Source organism: Anopheles aquasalis, chromosome 2 (genome assembly GCF_943734665.1).
Source record: "Anopheles aquasalis chromosome 2, idAnoAquaMG_Q_19, whole genome shotgun sequence".
Classification (NCBI taxonomy): domain Eukaryota; kingdom Metazoa; phylum Arthropoda; class Insecta; order Diptera; family Culicidae; genus Anopheles; species Anopheles aquasalis.
In genome coordinates this window covers 41685001-41701389 of record NC_064877.1, presented here as the reverse complement: position 1 = coordinate 41701389, position 16389 = coordinate 41685001, and the positions used below count along the sequence as shown (strand labels likewise).

The following is a 16389-nucleotide window of genomic DNA, read 5'->3' as shown; positions in this document are numbered from 1 at the left end:
GCCTGTCATCATTTTCATTATTTATAACCTCTACCGGGGCCACGCTGGGTTCAGTTTTCTTTTAAAAAAAGGCTCTCTGGCAAGAATACCTTAACTCAGGTGCCCAGAGTGTCCGGAGGGTGCTTTGAATAAATGATTGAATGAAGAAAACGTGGTCGTGCGTATCGAATTCACTGAAGAGAAGGATACTCTTTACAGAGGAGCAATCTCGTGCCCATAAGCATGCCACATTCCGGCCAGCCAGATTGTTAGTCATCATTCATCAATTCCACGGCTTGGGCACATATTGCCTCTTCGGTTCGGTTAATAACAATCGAGTGTTCTAAAGGCGGTTGGAACACTTGAGCGCATTCGAGCGACTTGGACATAATGCCCAAGAAGAGGGAATGTAGAACGTAATTTCTGATATCCTTGTAAATTAAGTAACATTTTACGATACCACTTAAACAGCAGCAACCAGCAATAGAATCTTTATGGTACCTACTTATGACCCTTTTAATTCGAAACTACCAAAGAACACATTCTCGTACAACCAACTATGCGGTGTAATAGTCTCATAGTGTAATCGCTATCCTGTCTTGGATTCCCATAGTTGCTTCTTCCCTCCAACCACCATCCCGGTGTGATAATGTAATTTGTAGCTCGAGTGATAGATTGTCGCTAGCGTAAATCGATTTATTAACATAATCTTTCCGACGCGCAACGACGTGACGTTCTCCGGGTTTGCCCTGCTCACGTTCAAAGTGTTCCCTCAAGTTCCTGGCAGCGAGCAAGCGCGTGAAGGCGCGCGATGCTCCAGAACCTCCCTCCCCGCCCACCCAAAAACGCACTCAACTTATCCGTAACGGTGTCCCGTGAAATCAGGGAATCCGTTTGATCTTCAATTCTTAGCTTGAACCGTTCGAGCTCGTCAAGGATTGCCACCGACACGCGACGACGAATGCACGAGGAAAAACCGGGCCGGAAAAACCTCGCCTTACTCCTAGGACCACCGTAAAAACGGTCGGTGGGGAGGTGCGAAGAATAAATTTACATAAAATCTTCGCGCGTAATTAGAAGTGTAATGGAGGTGCGAATAACCCTCATTGCCAACGACTTTGGCGTAATCGACAACGGTGGTGGTGGATGCGATGGAGCCTTAAACCGCATCAACGCAACCAAAAAACAACGCGATGGATTGGCGTTCGCTCGCTACGGGTGTTATTTGTGTAGGGGTACCATTTACATACTACACCCGATGGTGACACCTTACCCGAACCATCGACCATTACCGTTGGGGAGGGCGTGTGCCTCGTGGGAAATACAGTAATTATGTTAAGAGCAGCAGGGCGCCCTCGTTTGTCCTTGGTCGTGGATGATCATGTTTTGAGTTTACCAAACCAAACCTCCCGGGTATGCCCGAGCAGTACGAGTTGATGGTCTGAAGCGGCACGTTAATAATTCAACCTGCCAGAAGCAGCAATTTCTGGTGCTTTCAACTGCCGGGAACTAGCGGTGTACACACGGGCCCTCCGTCCTTTTGCAACATCGAGATTTAATTCTACGAGATTGAAGTGGTACGACTGAGATTTAATAATCCATCGGGCTACTTAACACAATGAAGAGTATCTCGCGGAGATGGGGAGATTTGCTTGCTTGGAGTGGGCTTGATTGAACTAATTGCACAAATTGGCTGTGTGGTGGATGTGAACGATGAGACTCGTTCTCCGAAGACAACAATTTGATCGAAACATTTCTTATCATGTTCATTTAGAAAGAGCTCGTTTTCAATTTTTTATATTAGCATACAATACGACTCAATGGTGATGTCAGTAGTGTTTTAAATTCGTCATTTTTCTTTACAGAACGAACTTCAAACCGAAATGACGAACAAGCGAACCTCTAGATATGAGTAGTCTTGGCAGCGTCACGAACGATGGCTCTCATCTCTTTGATGCCAATCCGAAATGAAGCGCAAATTGTTGATCGAATAGTGTTGACACTTATTAACCTTCAGCTCTCTGATGAAATCCCAAAGGTGACCGATGGAATTGGTGCGCGCGTTTGCTCGCGAAGCTTGTGACTGATTTTATTGTCGAGACTGAACCCAAGTCGTTTTTGGTGGATCATCATAGAACGAGACCGGTTTAATATTCATGTTTCACTGACCCTTAGACCGTCGTCTCGGTCGCTCGGTACTACGTCGATAGATTACGTCCTCTCTCCTTGCCTACAATACATACGATCGAGATCACGGATAACGACGATCAGCGTCGAAAACTCACTTACAAATGTGCATACCAACAACCACTATATGATATGTATTTGTTGAAGTTGATAATAGCTCGTCATCCAATGAGCAGCAGCTGTTAAAAAGCTCAAAAACTGTATTCACTTATTGCTCCAAACACAAGGCTCCCCACCTCCGAATGTTGCCTAATTCCCGAACCGAATTCAATCTCAGCTCGCTCACTATCGCAATACTCCGATGTGAGTCCGGCACCGAACCGAGATCATTGCTGGCACGAGAAAGCTGAAGGAAAAACCCAACTCCGATCAGTTCCGACCACCGGTGTAGCCTCTCTCACAGCTGATGAGGAGCAGCTTACGATCATCGGATGATCGTGCCACCCATCTCCCGGACGCTAGCAACCGGTTTCAGTCAGTCAGTCAGTCAGTGTTAAGTCTCCGGTACGATCGGTTCAGCGAAGGCCGTCGTCCGTGGTGGTTCGTGGTTTGTTTTGCTTTTGGGGGGTCAGATCGAGGACGGGAATTCCCTGCTGCAGCTACACTACTGCGCATCGTCGTCGTCGTCGTCGTCGCTCTCGTTGTGTGGTGATTGTGTTTCACTGTCAAGAGGTTATCGGCCATCGTTTCGTTCAGCATGGCACGGTTTTGGTGGTGCTACGCACTGGCATTCGGATCGCTGCTGCTCTTATCGTCCTTGTTGGCCTCCGGCCAAGCGCAAACCTGTGGCAGACGGATGGTTGATTTGATGGCACTGATCCACAAAGGAAACGCAGCAAAGACGGGCTACTGGCCGTGGCATGCGGCCCTGTTTGAAAACAAAATCCGCTCGTTCGAGTACATGTGCGGTGGTTCGATCATTAGCCAAAACCTTATCCTCACAGGTAAGTCGAAGTGCGAAGATGGGACGAGAGCAAAACCCCCGGAACCAGTTCCTTTGGGCGTAATGTGTGCGCGTTCGCACAAACGAAAATTCCCGTTGCTCATGCTCGTGCCATCTTTATGGCGTGTTACCGGTTTCCAGCGGCCCACTGTCTGATGACGGAGAAGGGACTGATCGCGGCGGAGCGTCTGTTGGTGCAGGTTGGCCGCAATCGGCTGAAGCTGGCCGATACGCGGGGCCAGGAGCACGAGGCACACCAGCTGATCACCCACCCGGACTTCGATGTCAACGATCTGGTGCATGACATTGCGCTGATCAAGCTCGCCACCGATATCTCCTTCACGAACTACATTCAACCGGTCTGCCTCTGGGATCGGAATGTGGACCTGCAGGGCATTGTTGGGACGAAGGGTTTCATCGTTGGCTACGGATTCGACGATTCAGACAAGGTGTCGGACTATCTGCTCGATGCGGAGATCCCGGTCGTCGATAGCTTCACCTGCATCAACAGCAACCCGGAAGCGTTCGGTTTGAAGCTGAAGGATAAGATGTACTGTGCGGGGGCACGGAATGGTGTCAGTGCCTGCAACGGGGACAGCGGTGGCGGTATGTTCTTCAGCTACGGCAACGTCTGGTACATTCGGGGTTTGGTGTCGTTCATACCGCTTCGCGAACAGGTGGCCCTCTGTGATCCCAACCAGTACACCGTGTTTACGGATGTGGCCAAGTATTTGAGCTGGATTCGGGAGCATTTCCGACAGTCGTCGGGATCGAGCGGTGGCGGAGGATCGCCCGTACACTCGCCCGTCGATCAGAGCGGTAAGCTGCGTCTGCTGAATTTGGACGTTTGTGGCAAAAGCCGCTTCATGGATCGGGCCGAATCGTCGAAACCGGTATTCATGGGCTACCCGTGGATGGCACTGCTGGAGTACGCCGTCGATGGGGAACGCGAAAAGCAAACGCTGTGCCACGGTACGCTAATTAGCGATCGCTACGTTCTAACCGCTGGCCACTGTATCACGCAGCTGCCGAAACGATACAGACTGTAAGTGAGAATTGGTTCGGAAATGGAATCCGAAGTTTCGCCATTGTTGTTGGTGACGATGTCAAGCTAATTTCTTATCCTTTACATTTTAGAACCACCGTCCGGTTGGGTGATTATGATATCAAGACGACCCGGGACTGTGCATCGGTCAACGGGGAAGAGGAATGTGCGCCTCCGGTGCAGACAATGCGCATCGAGTCGGCCATCGTGCACACCGGATTCAACACGCCCAAGTACGCCAACGATATCGCGCTGATCCGGTTCCGCGAACAGGCCGTCATCTCGCAGAGCAACGTCCAGCCAATCTGTCTGCCGGTGAGCAACGAGTTGCGTAGCTTCAAACCGACCACCTACACTCTGACGGCGTGGCCAATCGGTGGTAACGTGCTGGGGCGTGCGGATCGTCAGGTCGTCGATTCGGTCGAGTGTCAGGCGAACTACACGCGCTACTCGATCACGCTGGAGAAAACCTTCCGACAGATTTGCCTGAAGCAGGATCAGAGCAGTGGAACCCGCTGTACCTTCCCGAAATCGGCCGCTCCGTTGCAAACGATACAGCAACTGAATGGTGACAATCGGTACGTCATGCATGGGTTGCTATCGTACGGTCCGAAGGATTGCTCCCAGGCGTACCCCGACGTGTACACGTACATTGGGCCATACATGGAGTGGATACTAAACAACATACACGAATAAGGCATTGGGCGACGCAAACGAAAGGTTTGAAGAAAATCACTCATAAGCCAATGCTTTGAACGTCGAAAATATTTCCAATTAAATTAATCCATTATCGTGTGTATTAAAGACGATTAGTTTATCAGTACAAACTAATGCCAGAGTTTGAGTGAATGTAGCTGCTGGACGATCCTCCTAGGTGTATGTTTGAACTCATTTACGCTGTAGTGGGAAACCGGATAGCTGGTAATAAGAAACAATTATGAAGCTCAGCAGTGGAACTTTGACGCAGATAAACCGAAGAATGCCTATGATGAAATAAAAATAAGACTGGATGTCCCTATGCAATGGAGTATATCACCTAGATAAGAATGTCACGAGCTGTTGGTTTAGCGCTGTCTGTTTTATGATGAAGTGTTAGCAGTTTGCAATGAATTGTGCAGGCTAATAACAATAAGAAAAGTAACACGTTAACAGCGTAGTACAAACACTATGAGCTATTATGTACTATCCATGGAATACTACTAAGCAAAGGAGGTGTTAGATTGGCGTACGGTTTATCTCATAGCAGCAAAGAAGTAGGTCAATCACAAAATAGATCCCGTTAAACGATAGATCCCGTGGACGTTAAACCTTGCCATCGATTTACCAGGGACTTACGCTTGTGTTCCTCATTCCTCAGTCATCAATTTGAAGATCAATGAGTCGGGCGACCACCTGTTTCTGCTTAACAATTGTTTTCATTTTCCCATCCTCTTGGTCAACATTCCACCAAACAATCTCAAGTAAAGACCAATCGTTCCACAAATGAAGGCTCCTCCTGTGACTCTATCTTTCCCATTATCCAGTCCACATATGCGTTCACATTAGTGTACACTTCCGGGAGATCCGATGTACAGCGGGATGAACCGAACGACAGCAACCCTTGCAGAACGTACCGGTCGCTTCCCTCGATGTTCTGAACGACCTGAAGTGGTGCGGCTGATGCGCTGAAATTACACGGCGCTCCTACCTCGGACTTCTGGAACGCACAGATCTGCCCACCGTCCAGAGCCACTGTTATCTTCTGCTCAAGATACTGCTGCCGACACTTGTCACGATTCTGGTGTGTCGGTGCCGATCGACGTAACAGTGGCGAACCCTTTGACCAACCGGTCAGCACGTACACGTTCGGTTGCGTTTCACGCAGTTTCTTCGTCACCGGTAGACAGACGGGCTTAATGTTGTCCTGCGTGATCTTTGCTCGATCGCGTAGCTTCAGCAGAGCAATATCGTTTGCATAATTTGGTGTGTTGTATTGTTCATGCACGATGATCTTGTCAACGGCGACGATCTGAAGTGGTGGAGCACACCGTCGCTGCCCTTCCAGTTCGACACAATCAGTCGTGGTCGATAGATCGTAATCGCCCAGTCGTACGCCCAAACTAAAAGGAAAGGATCGTATATCGGTAAGAATGGATCATACTCTTAAGGTGCAATGGAACTTCACCCCAAGTACTTACAGTTTGTGCTTGTCGGATGGTCCCGCGACGCAATGTGCCGTTGTGAGGAGGTACCATTCGCTGATCAGCACAGCATGGCACAAGGTCCGTGTTTCACGAGCCCTACCATTGGCGTACTCGACCATGGCTATCCATGGGTAATTGAGGAACACCGGTTTGGTTGATTCTTTCCGGAACGGGTAGCTGTTGAAACCGCAAATATCTAGATTCAGCAGGGAGAGCTTCGGATTGCTCTTCGCCAGCGAACCAATCGGAGACACCAGAGTACTCTGCGCCTGGTTATGGCCTTGCCGGATCCAGTCCAGATACTTGGCCACATCCGTGTATACGGTATACTCGTACGGATCGCATTTTGCTACGCCTTTCCGAGACGGTGTAAATGAGACCAGCCCGCGCACATACCAGGCATTGTCCAATTCGAAAAACATACCGCCCCCGCTATCACCGTTGCAGGCACTGACGCCATCCCTGGAACCGGCGCAGTACATCTGCTTCGTCAGCTTCTGTCCGAACGTTTCCCGGTTGCTCTCTACGCAGGTCGCAAAACTGACCACCGGTATCTGAGCCTCGCGCAGATAGTCCGACACTTCGTCCGTCTCGCTTAATCCGAATCCGACGACTGATCCAACCTGACCTACAAATTCACTCTCGCCAACCCCTCTGTTCCACAAGCAAACGGGTTGAATGAAATCCGTAAACTCAATATCAGTCGCCAGCTTGATCAGCGCGATATCATCGTGGACCTCGTCGTGCTCGAACTGCGGGTGAATGATGAAGCGATCCGGTTCGTACGATCGGCTGCGTCCATCGCCGACGTAAAGGCGCGTCCGGCCGACCTGCACCGATAGACGGTCCACCGCGATGAAACCATTCGGCGTGATTAAACAGTGAGCCGCTGCAAGGACGATTGTGCAGATTAGTACGTAAGTGTTTGTTCACTTTCCTAGATAACGACTTCGCGATACTAACCCGTCAAGATTGTGTTCCTGTCGATGATCGAACCGCCGCAGGTGTACGAGAACGTACTCTGATACCGATGCAGAATGGCCGCATGCCACGGCCAGTGTCCCTCCTTCGCCTCCCGACCATGGTGCACCAGAAAGACGGTATCCACTTTCCGCTGGCCACACTCGAAATCCGATGCAGCAGCTACCAGCACTAGGAACGTCTTCAGTAGCAATAGCGAAGCTAATACACGCATCCTACTATCAGCCAGTCGGAGAGAAGAGATTAAAGATGCTGACAACAGGACCGATGACGGTCGACTGCTTACTCGATCCGCGCTGCTTAATGACGGAGAAGCCAGAATACCAAAAAACAAAACCCGTTTCTGGGCTCGATTACGCAGAGTTAGTTGTTGATTAGCACTGCCATGTTTCGGCCGTTTCCGTTGCGAGTGGCATTGAGCGGTTCGTATCATCGCGCCGGCCAGTTGCTCTTACGAATCCATGATTAGTCTGTTATTTGGCAAGATAGAGGCAAGATCGCGAATACGACAATAACCGGGGGATTTCACACAACTAATGGGAATTCCCGTTCCACTATAATCAGAATCAGTGTGATGCGTTGATCCATTGGCTATTACAATTTTTCCTTCATGTTGCTCAAACAATTCCAGAAAGAGTCTTCATTCAGGAAAGATTGGTACGAGATTATTGCAGTGGCTTGGTTTACATATTTAGTTAACCATCTCTTAATATTTGCAAACAAATGAAGATACAACGATGTTAGTTCGAAGAGAGTGAATTATTAAGATTTTGCCTTATACAACTTTATGGCTTAAAGCGTTCTAAACCACGCACTGCCACGGTCCGCCAATCGCATTGGCAAAGCCTTGCATTGAAAGCATGCTACATTTGCTGGAGTTATTTCATCTGTAGCATGGCACAAGAATCAAGAGACTTCAATATATGTTGGACACCTGTTTTCATCAATTTAACTACACATTGGCCATTGTCAAAGAAATCATTTATCATTACTCGAAACTGTTGCTGATCCTGATGCGGTATTGAACCGTTATTCTGCAACTACTGATGTGATTTAACTTTTTGTTTTGGCCAATCACATATTACAATTGTTATCACCATGAAGCAAACTGCTCTTACTCACATTCACTCGTCGCATGGCCAATGCAAGTGGTTTACTTTGCCCACACGACAAACGCACAATTGAGACTGATAAAACTGGCGAGCATCTGCGGTCTGCTGCCTCAGTTCCACACCATTCATTGTCAACGCAACATTGGCGTCTTCACAGCGACTGCCGCAAGATCACTTCTGTGGGGGGAATCACACGGCTCACAGCATGCGATCGTGCTGCTGGCCCGGTGCTCGGGGATTCCCTCTGTTTCCAGCGTTGATTGGTCTCTTGGGCACGGTCCCGCTAGTGATTGGCCTGCTCGAATGTGGCGAACGAAAGGTGAAGACGGTCTACCTCGTCCAGCATGGTCTCGAGGCCAAGGAAGGCCACTGGCCCTGGCATACGGCCATCTATCATCGCGAGGGTAACGAATTCAGTTACGTCTGTGGTGGATCCATCATCGATCGGAACACGATTCTAACGGGTAAGTGGCCACATGATGAGAAGACCCCGAATGAGATGAGTAAGTGGCCATGTGTGACGGCTCGTGCCATACGCCTTTCTTCCAGCGGCACACTGTGTCATGACCGATCACGGGCCGATTGAACTGGACCGGTTGTCGGTGCAGATTGGCCGAAACAGGTTGTCCGTGGCAAGCGAACGATCGCAGGAACACCAAGCGCTCGAACTGATCCTGCATCCCGGCTTCAACGTGAACAGTGTGGCCGATGACATCGCGCTTATCAAGCTGGCCACCGATATTACGCTGACCAAGTACATCCAACCGGTTTGCCTATGGAACCAGGACGATAAGTTGGAGCTGATTGTCGGCAAGAACGGTACGATCGTGGGCTTCGGTTTGACGGAGAACGATCGCGTGTCGGACTATCTGCGCCAGGCGGTGATTGGAGTCGTCGACTCTTGGACCTGTCTGACGAGCGACCGGGAAGTGTACGGTCCAACGTTGACCAGCGGAATGTACTGTGCCCGCGGTAAGGTCGGTGTTAGCGCGTGCAACGGTGATAGCGGTGGCGGCATGTTCTTCGAATTCGACGGCACCTGGTACGTCCGGGGCATCGTGTCGTTTATGCCACTGCGCGATCAAACTGGCTTATGTGATGGCACCAAGTATACGGTGTTCACCGATGTTGCCAAGTATCGCGATTGGATCGCACAGTTCGTCAACGAAACGCAGGCAACCGAACGGCGGGATCCGCTGTCGGTGGACAACAGCGCCAAGCTGCGGATGCTTAACTTCAACGCCTGCGGAATTGCTCCTGCGGCGGCGAATGGAACGAACGGGACGTTTATGGCCTACCCCTGGCTCGGGTTGATGGTGGTGCAACCCCCGGGACAACGGCCACAAGGATTGTGCCAGGTAACGCTGATTAGCGAGTGGTATGCCGTCGGTCCAGCCCACTGTTTCGCCAACGATGGTATGGAGTAAGTATCGAATCCGACGATGTCCTTCTAGGGCCATTTGCTCAACTGTAAATCGTTTCCCTTCCAGACGTACGGTTCGATTGGGGGAATACGATACAGCGACGGAACCGGATTGTATCGATCGCAACGGTAGCCAGGTATGCGCTCCGTCGACACAATCGCTACCCATTCACAAGGTCATCATCCGTCCGGACTACAACGCGCTCGGTATCACCGACGATCTGGCCCTGGTGCAGCTTGGGCAACCGGCCGATCTGACGGGTCCGAATGTGAGACCCATCTGTTTACCGGTGACGAGGGAGCTACGCAGCTACAAACCACGGAACTTTATCGTGAGCAGCTTCCTACAGGGCTCCCAAACCACGCTCTTCCAGACGGAACCGATCTACCTGAACTCAGTCAACTGCCAAGAGCGGTACAAAGCCATCGGTCATCCATTGCGCAAAAGCCACATGCAGATCTGTGCCTTGCACGAACCGTCCTCATCGTCGTCGTCGCAGAATGATACTAGTGCAGAGGTGGCGTGTCAGAAGATGCTGTCCGGTGCTCCTCTTCAGGCCCGACAGGAGCTGGGCAGACGCGAACGGCACTTCCTGCACGGTTTGCTATCGTTTGGACCGCGTGATTGTGATGCCACAGTGCCTGAAATATACACCAATGTGGCCAACTATCTGGACTGGATACTGTACAACATGGTGCCGTTGGAGGCTGATAAGCCCGCTATGCCAGGAAGAGTGGTCTTTCCGGATGATTAGCGGAACGCATTGGAACTCAGCGCCTGCCGGCATCAGTGTTTGCATCGGTCATACAGGAAATGGATAGCAATGAAAGAAAATTTCGCTGAAATATATACATATCTGGTCATTTATATTTTGAGATCATCCGTCATTCGTTTGCTTTTGTAATGCAATAATACAATTGAAAACTCTTTCTCTTCTACCTGACTAGGGTAAACTATGAGAAATAGGTATACGCTCTTATCGTTACTGAGTTGATTAGGAACTACCTTCAGCAGTAGTTGTGCCCTAGCGGTGGGCTACCGACCAAGGCTAATCTTCGTTCCGACTGCGGACAAGTAGGTTCATCAGGTTCCTGTTGGTCGTCCATTGTTTCCCTCCTCCTTATTGGTGTCCCTAGACAGGTCAGCTCTACGCTTTGGCTTTAATGGCGAGTATTTTTAGCTTCTTTTTGTTCTTGCACCGCGCACTGTGCATCTTGGCAATGTGACGATTGAGCGTGTAGCCCCGCAGAAACCGCTCTCCGCAGTACTCACACTCGATCACCGTTAAACCGGGAGCCAGCTCACCGTGCACCTCGTACATGTGGCGCTTCAGGTTGTAGGATTTGGTGAAACGCATCTGGCACGGATCGCAGGCCAACGAGCATCGCGTCGATCCGGCTCTATCGGATGCGAATGCTTGATCGTCTAACTCGCATGTCGTATCGAACGCCTCCTGACACCGCCCGTGGGATGACTCGTACGCTGTGTGCGCCTCTTTACTGGGGTTCTCTTTTGTGGCCTTCTTACTTCTCTTTTTGGCAACATCCGACTTGAAGCCGAGAGGTGGTACTCCATTCGTCATCTCGTGTACCGTTTCGTCCAGCGACATTTGATTAACTTGCACGGATATGGAGAGTCCATGTGCCTGCGAGAACAGTGCAATGCCGGGGCTAGTGAAGGTGGTCGGTTCGAGGCAACTGGCAACAGTGGGGACAACGGATGCTAGGTCAACATCCTGGCGATCGCATTCATCTCCATCGAGGACAGGCGGATCCTGTTCCGATGCATCTAATGCGCTACACTCTTCCTTGTAGTCTGCTATCTCTGTTACTAGTGGAATGCTGGCCGGATCTATTGCTGCTCGTTCGCTCTCACCCTGGCACAACTGGCGAGGAACATTTGTATCAGTCTCATCATCCTCTTCAAGTTTCACCTCCAGCAACTGTTGCGGTTGAGAGTCCGGTTCTGGATCACAGAGTAGTTGCTGCTGCTGTTGCTGGAAACGCTGCCGTACTAGCTCCTCTCCAATGAGCGTCCGTTTCGTTCGAATGAGCACATCCTGGCGGAGGCACTCCTCGCGGAACTGGCAGAACAGATCGAGCAGCTGCAGGCATTTGTCGCAGATGACGGCCCCACTGTCTGCTGGGCGCTGGAGCGGAACGGAAGTAAGCACCTCGATCATACGCACTAGCTCATGCTTCGGATCATCATCTCCCGGCGGAAACAGCGGATGTATGATCACACCTTCCGAGGCGCACAGCCGACAAAAGTATTCCAGAGTGCTGCAACAAGTAACCGAAGTTTGATTAAGAGGACGGACGGTGTGGTAGGTTCGCTTATTAACTACTTACAATATCCCATTATCCATGTTCGCCTTTGGTCGGACATAAAATTATTTAAATTTTGAGCGAACGAAACCTCGCGGATTGTTTGGGTTTTCAGCAAAGTGTATTATTTAAACAGGTGAAGTCATGGCACTTCGCCTGCCGCCATATTGGATTTTTGGTATGCATCAGTGGCTGTCACATACATGTTTACCAAATCGACAGCATGCGTTTGTTGATACGAAGGAAATCTGGAAATTTTCAATGGTTTTGTCAGGTATAGTATCGCTTTTGCTCGTTTAAATGATTCATACTCATTATTTTCAACAACCGAGCGAGTGATTGGCCACTTACGGAGATCCGTGGGGCAGTTGGCCGGGAATCCGTGGGGCCCCGTTTCCAGCGAGCATCATCCGCTGGTAGCGCCCAAATCTACGATTACAATCAAAAAGCTTCAGCATCTGTCAAATTTATCATTCATTTTTTCTAATCTTCGCTAGAGCTTTTGTGCGGGATGACTTCACCTGTTTCTTTTATTTACTTTGCAACAACACTCTCCTCGCCCATAACTGTGTGTCGATCAGCTTGATCGTTTTAGGCAATAATTCGATAATAATTTGTAAAACTGAAATGGCTGGCCTCGGTCAGAATACGACCCTGACGTCATTATGACAACCACAATGAAGCGGGCTGGCAACACTTTTTTAGCTGTCAAATGTGCTTAGCGCGCGTGTGTGTGTGTGGTGTAGATTTGCTGTATAGGTCATATTTTTTGGAAGAGCGTCATTTTGTACCGTGCCAGAAGAAACGTGCCGAGGAAATTTTCCGCACTTTATTCGCGAGAATTAGCAACTCCATTCTACCAAATATCTCACAATGGCCGACGAGAAGAAGGACAACAAGGGCTCGGAGTCGGAGCACATCAACTTGAAGGTGCTGGGCCAGGACAACGCCGTCGTACAGTTCAAGATTAAAAAGCATACGCCGCTTCGCAAACTGATGAACGCCTACTGTGACCGGGCGGGCCTGTCGATGCAGGTCGTGCGATTCCGCTTCGATGGCCAGCCGATCAACGAGAACGACACGCCGACAACGCTGGAGATGGAGGAAGGCGACACAATCGAGGTGTACCAGCAGCAAACCGGCGGCGGAGTATTCCAGGAGGGCGGCGAAATTACTATGTAAATCACTAAGCATTAGGTTACCATTCCTCCAAGCCCCTCTACTCCCCCCCCCCTTCCAACCTTCATTACCCCCCGCCATTCCCTACGTTCCACTCTCCCGCTGCAACGTTTGGTGTGAGTGTGTATGTGCGTGTGCGTGTACACGGTGGCACACGGACGGGGAAGATTCTCTTTGCTAGGAAGCGGCCCGCTTGGGTCCGTTCGACAATTTTTTTTTTAAAGAATAAACCATGTAAACCACAATATCCTTCGTGAAAATGACGCTCTCGCATACACAACAGCGGGCGGGCGGCCGGGTTTAGGCAACGCCGGGAAACGGATCAACGAGAAAAATAAAGAAATATGTAAATCCAAGCGAGCCGCGGCTTTTCGAAAACGTACAACAAACCATAGCAGCATTACAGCATCCAAAAACAAACCGGAGAACAGCAAACAGGACTGTAATGTAACTAACTCATTAAACCAAGCGAAAATCATTTGGTAGCAGCGGTAATAAAGCATTTCATTCACTGAAGGTACAAACCGATCAAGCGTTTTGTGTTTTCATCATCACCATCTCCGCAACGCAGTAACCTTCCGGAAAGGTGACGCGCACCGGCCCCGATTCCGCTTGCTATCCGAAAACCGGCCTACCGGCGATCGTCGTGTCCTTTCTTGAAACTGTTTTTTTTTTGCTGCGAAGAGCCATCTGTGTCTAGACCCACGCACGCACACATGCAAAAATGTTCATGGCGACGCGATGCGTCCGTTACCAGGAATCAACATGAACGAGCCCGGCCGGCGCTTCTGCGACGTCCATCTTTCTCGGTCACGGATCTTCTTTTCGGATGCTTGAACCGCCCGAGACAGGAGCAGTGGACAAAATAAGAACAAATTAAATAATAAAGCAATAAAGAAACACGCAACACACCGGGAACTGGTGGTTCCAAATGCGAGTCATTTTCGATTTTTCTGGTTTTTTGGTTTTGTTAAAAAATATCCGACTGTATATATAAGTATATTCTTGCTTGTATAAACGTTCAACAATTATGCTACAAAACAAACAAATAAAAACGAAAAAAGGAAATGTTATCATACGACGAACGGGCGGGCGGGCGAGCGAGCGAGCGAGCAGGCGAACAAGCGCGCTGCGCTTGTCTCGCACACCGCGCCCTAGGAGTCACCCCTCGTCCTTTTGATTCATGCTCTCTACACCCTAGCTCCCCCTTCCTTTCTTACATTCCAGGTGCGAGTTCCGGCGGAAGGAAAAGACGCACATGAGCCTAAAACGTGAGGGGATCGCGTTAAGAGGAGGGGAATAAAATTCGTATTTTCCCGGCACCGGCCCTGGGGTGTTGCGCACGGTGACGCCCACGCCAGCAGAGCTACGGGATGGGTGGGTCCCTGTCCGGGATACCGGCCTGGTGCTGGAGGTGTTATTGTTTCCGCGCAAACTTGGCCTTCGACTCGTCCGCGACCCAGGACTGCTTGTGCACATTGTAGAGATGGCCGAGCAGCTGGAACCGCCGGGGAAACCGCTTATCACACTGATCGCACGGGAACGGCCGCTCGCCGGTGTGCGTCCGCATGTGCTCACCGTAGGCGAACTGGCTGCGGAACTGGCGGGCGCAGATCTCGCAGCTGATCGTCGTTTTCGGCCGCTCGCGCGTCCTACCCCTCGATCGCACCCGATCCTGGTGCGCATCGAGCAGATGCTCCCGTAACTGCTGCAGATTGCCCTGGTCGGCACCACAGATGTAGCACGCGTACGATCGACGCTCGAGCATATCGATCTCATCCTCGTTCGTACCATCGCCACCGCCACCGCCACCGCCATTGCCGCCCATCAGCAGTTGTGCATCAACAGCCGCTGAACCGGCCAGATGTAGGGCCGGATGATGGGCAGCGTTCGGAAACTGGCCACCGGCCAACCGTCGCATCAACGAGGAATCATCATCATCTACCACCGAGCCACCACCGTTGCTTAGCGTGGAACCATGATCTTGGAGGAGCTTGGCGTGCAAAACGCCCGCCAACGATGCGACCGTATTGGTGGTGGCCGTGGTGGTGGTGGAAGTGCAGGTGGTGCCCGTCGTAGCCGTGTTTGTCGCCGAACCAGCGGCCATTTCCATCATGTGCGTGCGCATGTGTAGCACGAGCTTGCTGCGCCCAGCAAATGTACGACCGCACAGCAAACACGGATACTCCATCCGGCGCCGTTTACTGCTGGTCCGTGAATCCGTCGTCGAAGATTCGGTGCTGCGGCGCCGAACGACACTCGGCAACCGGTAATCCTGTGGTAGCTCATCGGACAACTCGTCCGATTCTTCGCTTGACGATTCTACACCACCAGCACCAGCACCGTGTAGGGGTTGGTGGTGCTGATGCTGTAGTTGCTGCTGCTCTTGCTGGCGAGCCCTTAGCTCATGGAACATGGCATACAGCAGTAACTCCCGCTGATCATCGGTAGCCGGTGGTTCACACTCGGAATCATCCGAATCATCGTTACGCAGGAACAGACTCCGCACGTACGACACTTCCGGTTTCTCGTCCGCCATCCGTTCATCCTCCTCCTCTTCCAGTGTGCCCGGGGGGGCAGTCAGGGCAGCCGATCGGTGCTGCAGCAATATTGAGCGCAGCTGCGAGGCAAGCGGTGTTTCGGTCGTCAATTCCGAGGACCCCCGGTGATGAGACGATGGTGGTGGTGGTGGTAGTGCTGCTGCTCCTGCTGGAGGTGATGGTGTGCTGGCAGCCGTCGCTGCCGTTGGTTCACTTTTCGTACGAGGCAACAACTGCTGCTGCTGCTGCTCAAGCGATGGTCCAGGTATGGCGGTTCCACTTCCGGTTCCTGCTCCTGCAGCTGCTGCCGCCGATCCATCCAGTAACATCCGTTTCAGGAGCGAAGAAGAGGAACATGGTGTGGTAGGGAGCGGCGAACCGGCGTGCATGGTCGTACCGCTTCCACTACCGGCACTTGGCACCGCCAACGGTGTACCCGCACCGGAGGAAGCTTTCGGGGGTGAGGATCGTGCGGTCATTGGCGGTGAG

The 16389-nt window shown here is 51.1% G+C and overlaps 5 protein-coding genes across 9 annotated transcripts in view; 2 read left to right on the top strand and 3 right to left on the bottom strand.

Moving 5' to 3' along the window:
• Positions 1 to 2669: 2669 nt before the first annotated feature.
• On the top strand, positions 2670 to 10725 carry LOC126574975 (transmembrane protease serine 9-like). The gene is made up of 8 exons (XM_050235426.1): positions 2670 to 3110; positions 3251 to 4154; positions 4247 to 4847; positions 6785 to 6887; positions 7004 to 7115; positions 8545 to 8894; positions 8980 to 9853; positions 9921 to 10725. The coding sequence occupies exons 1-8, from the start codon at positions 2864 to 2866 to the stop codon at positions 10606 to 10608; spliced, it is 3879 nt and encodes a 1292-aa protein (XP_050091383.1). The 5' UTR covers positions 2670 to 2863; the 3' UTR covers positions 10609 to 10725.
• On the bottom strand, positions 4877 to 8605 carry LOC126572115 (transmembrane protease serine 9-like). Of its 5 annotated transcripts, none has more exons than XM_050231172.1 (4): positions 8311 to 8605; positions 7301 to 7956; positions 6332 to 7226; positions 4877 to 6253 (listed from the first exon to the last, which is right to left on the bottom strand). In XM_050231172.1, exons 2-4 carry the CDS (start codon positions 7749 to 7751, stop codon positions 5611 to 5613), a joined length of 1989 nt encoding a protein of 662 aa, XP_050087129.1. In that variant the 5' UTR covers positions 7752 to 7956; positions 8311 to 8605; the 3' UTR covers positions 4877 to 5610. The 5 variants fall into 5 exon arrangements, with proteins under 5 accessions (XP_050087129.1, XP_050087133.1, XP_050087130.1 ...); XM_050231176.1 differs by having other exon boundaries at positions 7301 to 7533; XM_050231173.1 differs by having other exon boundaries at positions 7301 to 7788; positions 8311 to 8380.
• LOC126572117 (uncharacterized) lies at positions 10690 to 12295 on the bottom strand. Its single transcript, XM_050231177.1, has 2 exons — positions 12206 to 12295; positions 10690 to 12136 (listed from the first exon to the last, which is right to left on the bottom strand). The coding sequence occupies exons 1-2, from the start codon at positions 12220 to 12222 to the stop codon at positions 11002 to 11004; spliced, it is 1152 nt and encodes a 383-aa protein (XP_050087134.1). The 5' UTR covers positions 12223 to 12295; the 3' UTR covers positions 10690 to 11001.
• Positions 12296 to 12921: 626 nt separating this feature from the next.
• Positions 12922 to 13720, top strand: LOC126572118 (small ubiquitin-related modifier 3). Its single transcript, XM_050231178.1, has one exon. The coding sequence runs from the start codon at positions 13055 to 13057 to the stop codon at positions 13361 to 13363; it is 309 nt and encodes a 102-aa protein (XP_050087135.1). The 5' UTR covers positions 12922 to 13054; the 3' UTR covers positions 13364 to 13720.
• A 570-nt stretch (positions 13721 to 14290) lies between these two features.
• The window catches only part of LOC126572114 (zinc finger protein 219-like), a 5759-nt gene continuing 3660 nt past the window's right edge, over positions 14291 to 16389 (bottom strand). The window contains exon 2 of the mRNA XM_050231171.1: positions 14291 to 16389. This exon is cut by the window's right edge and continues 803 nt beyond it. Coding sequence (XP_050087128.1) covers positions 14778 to 16389 — 1612 coding nt within the window. The 3' untranslated portion in view covers positions 14291 to 14777.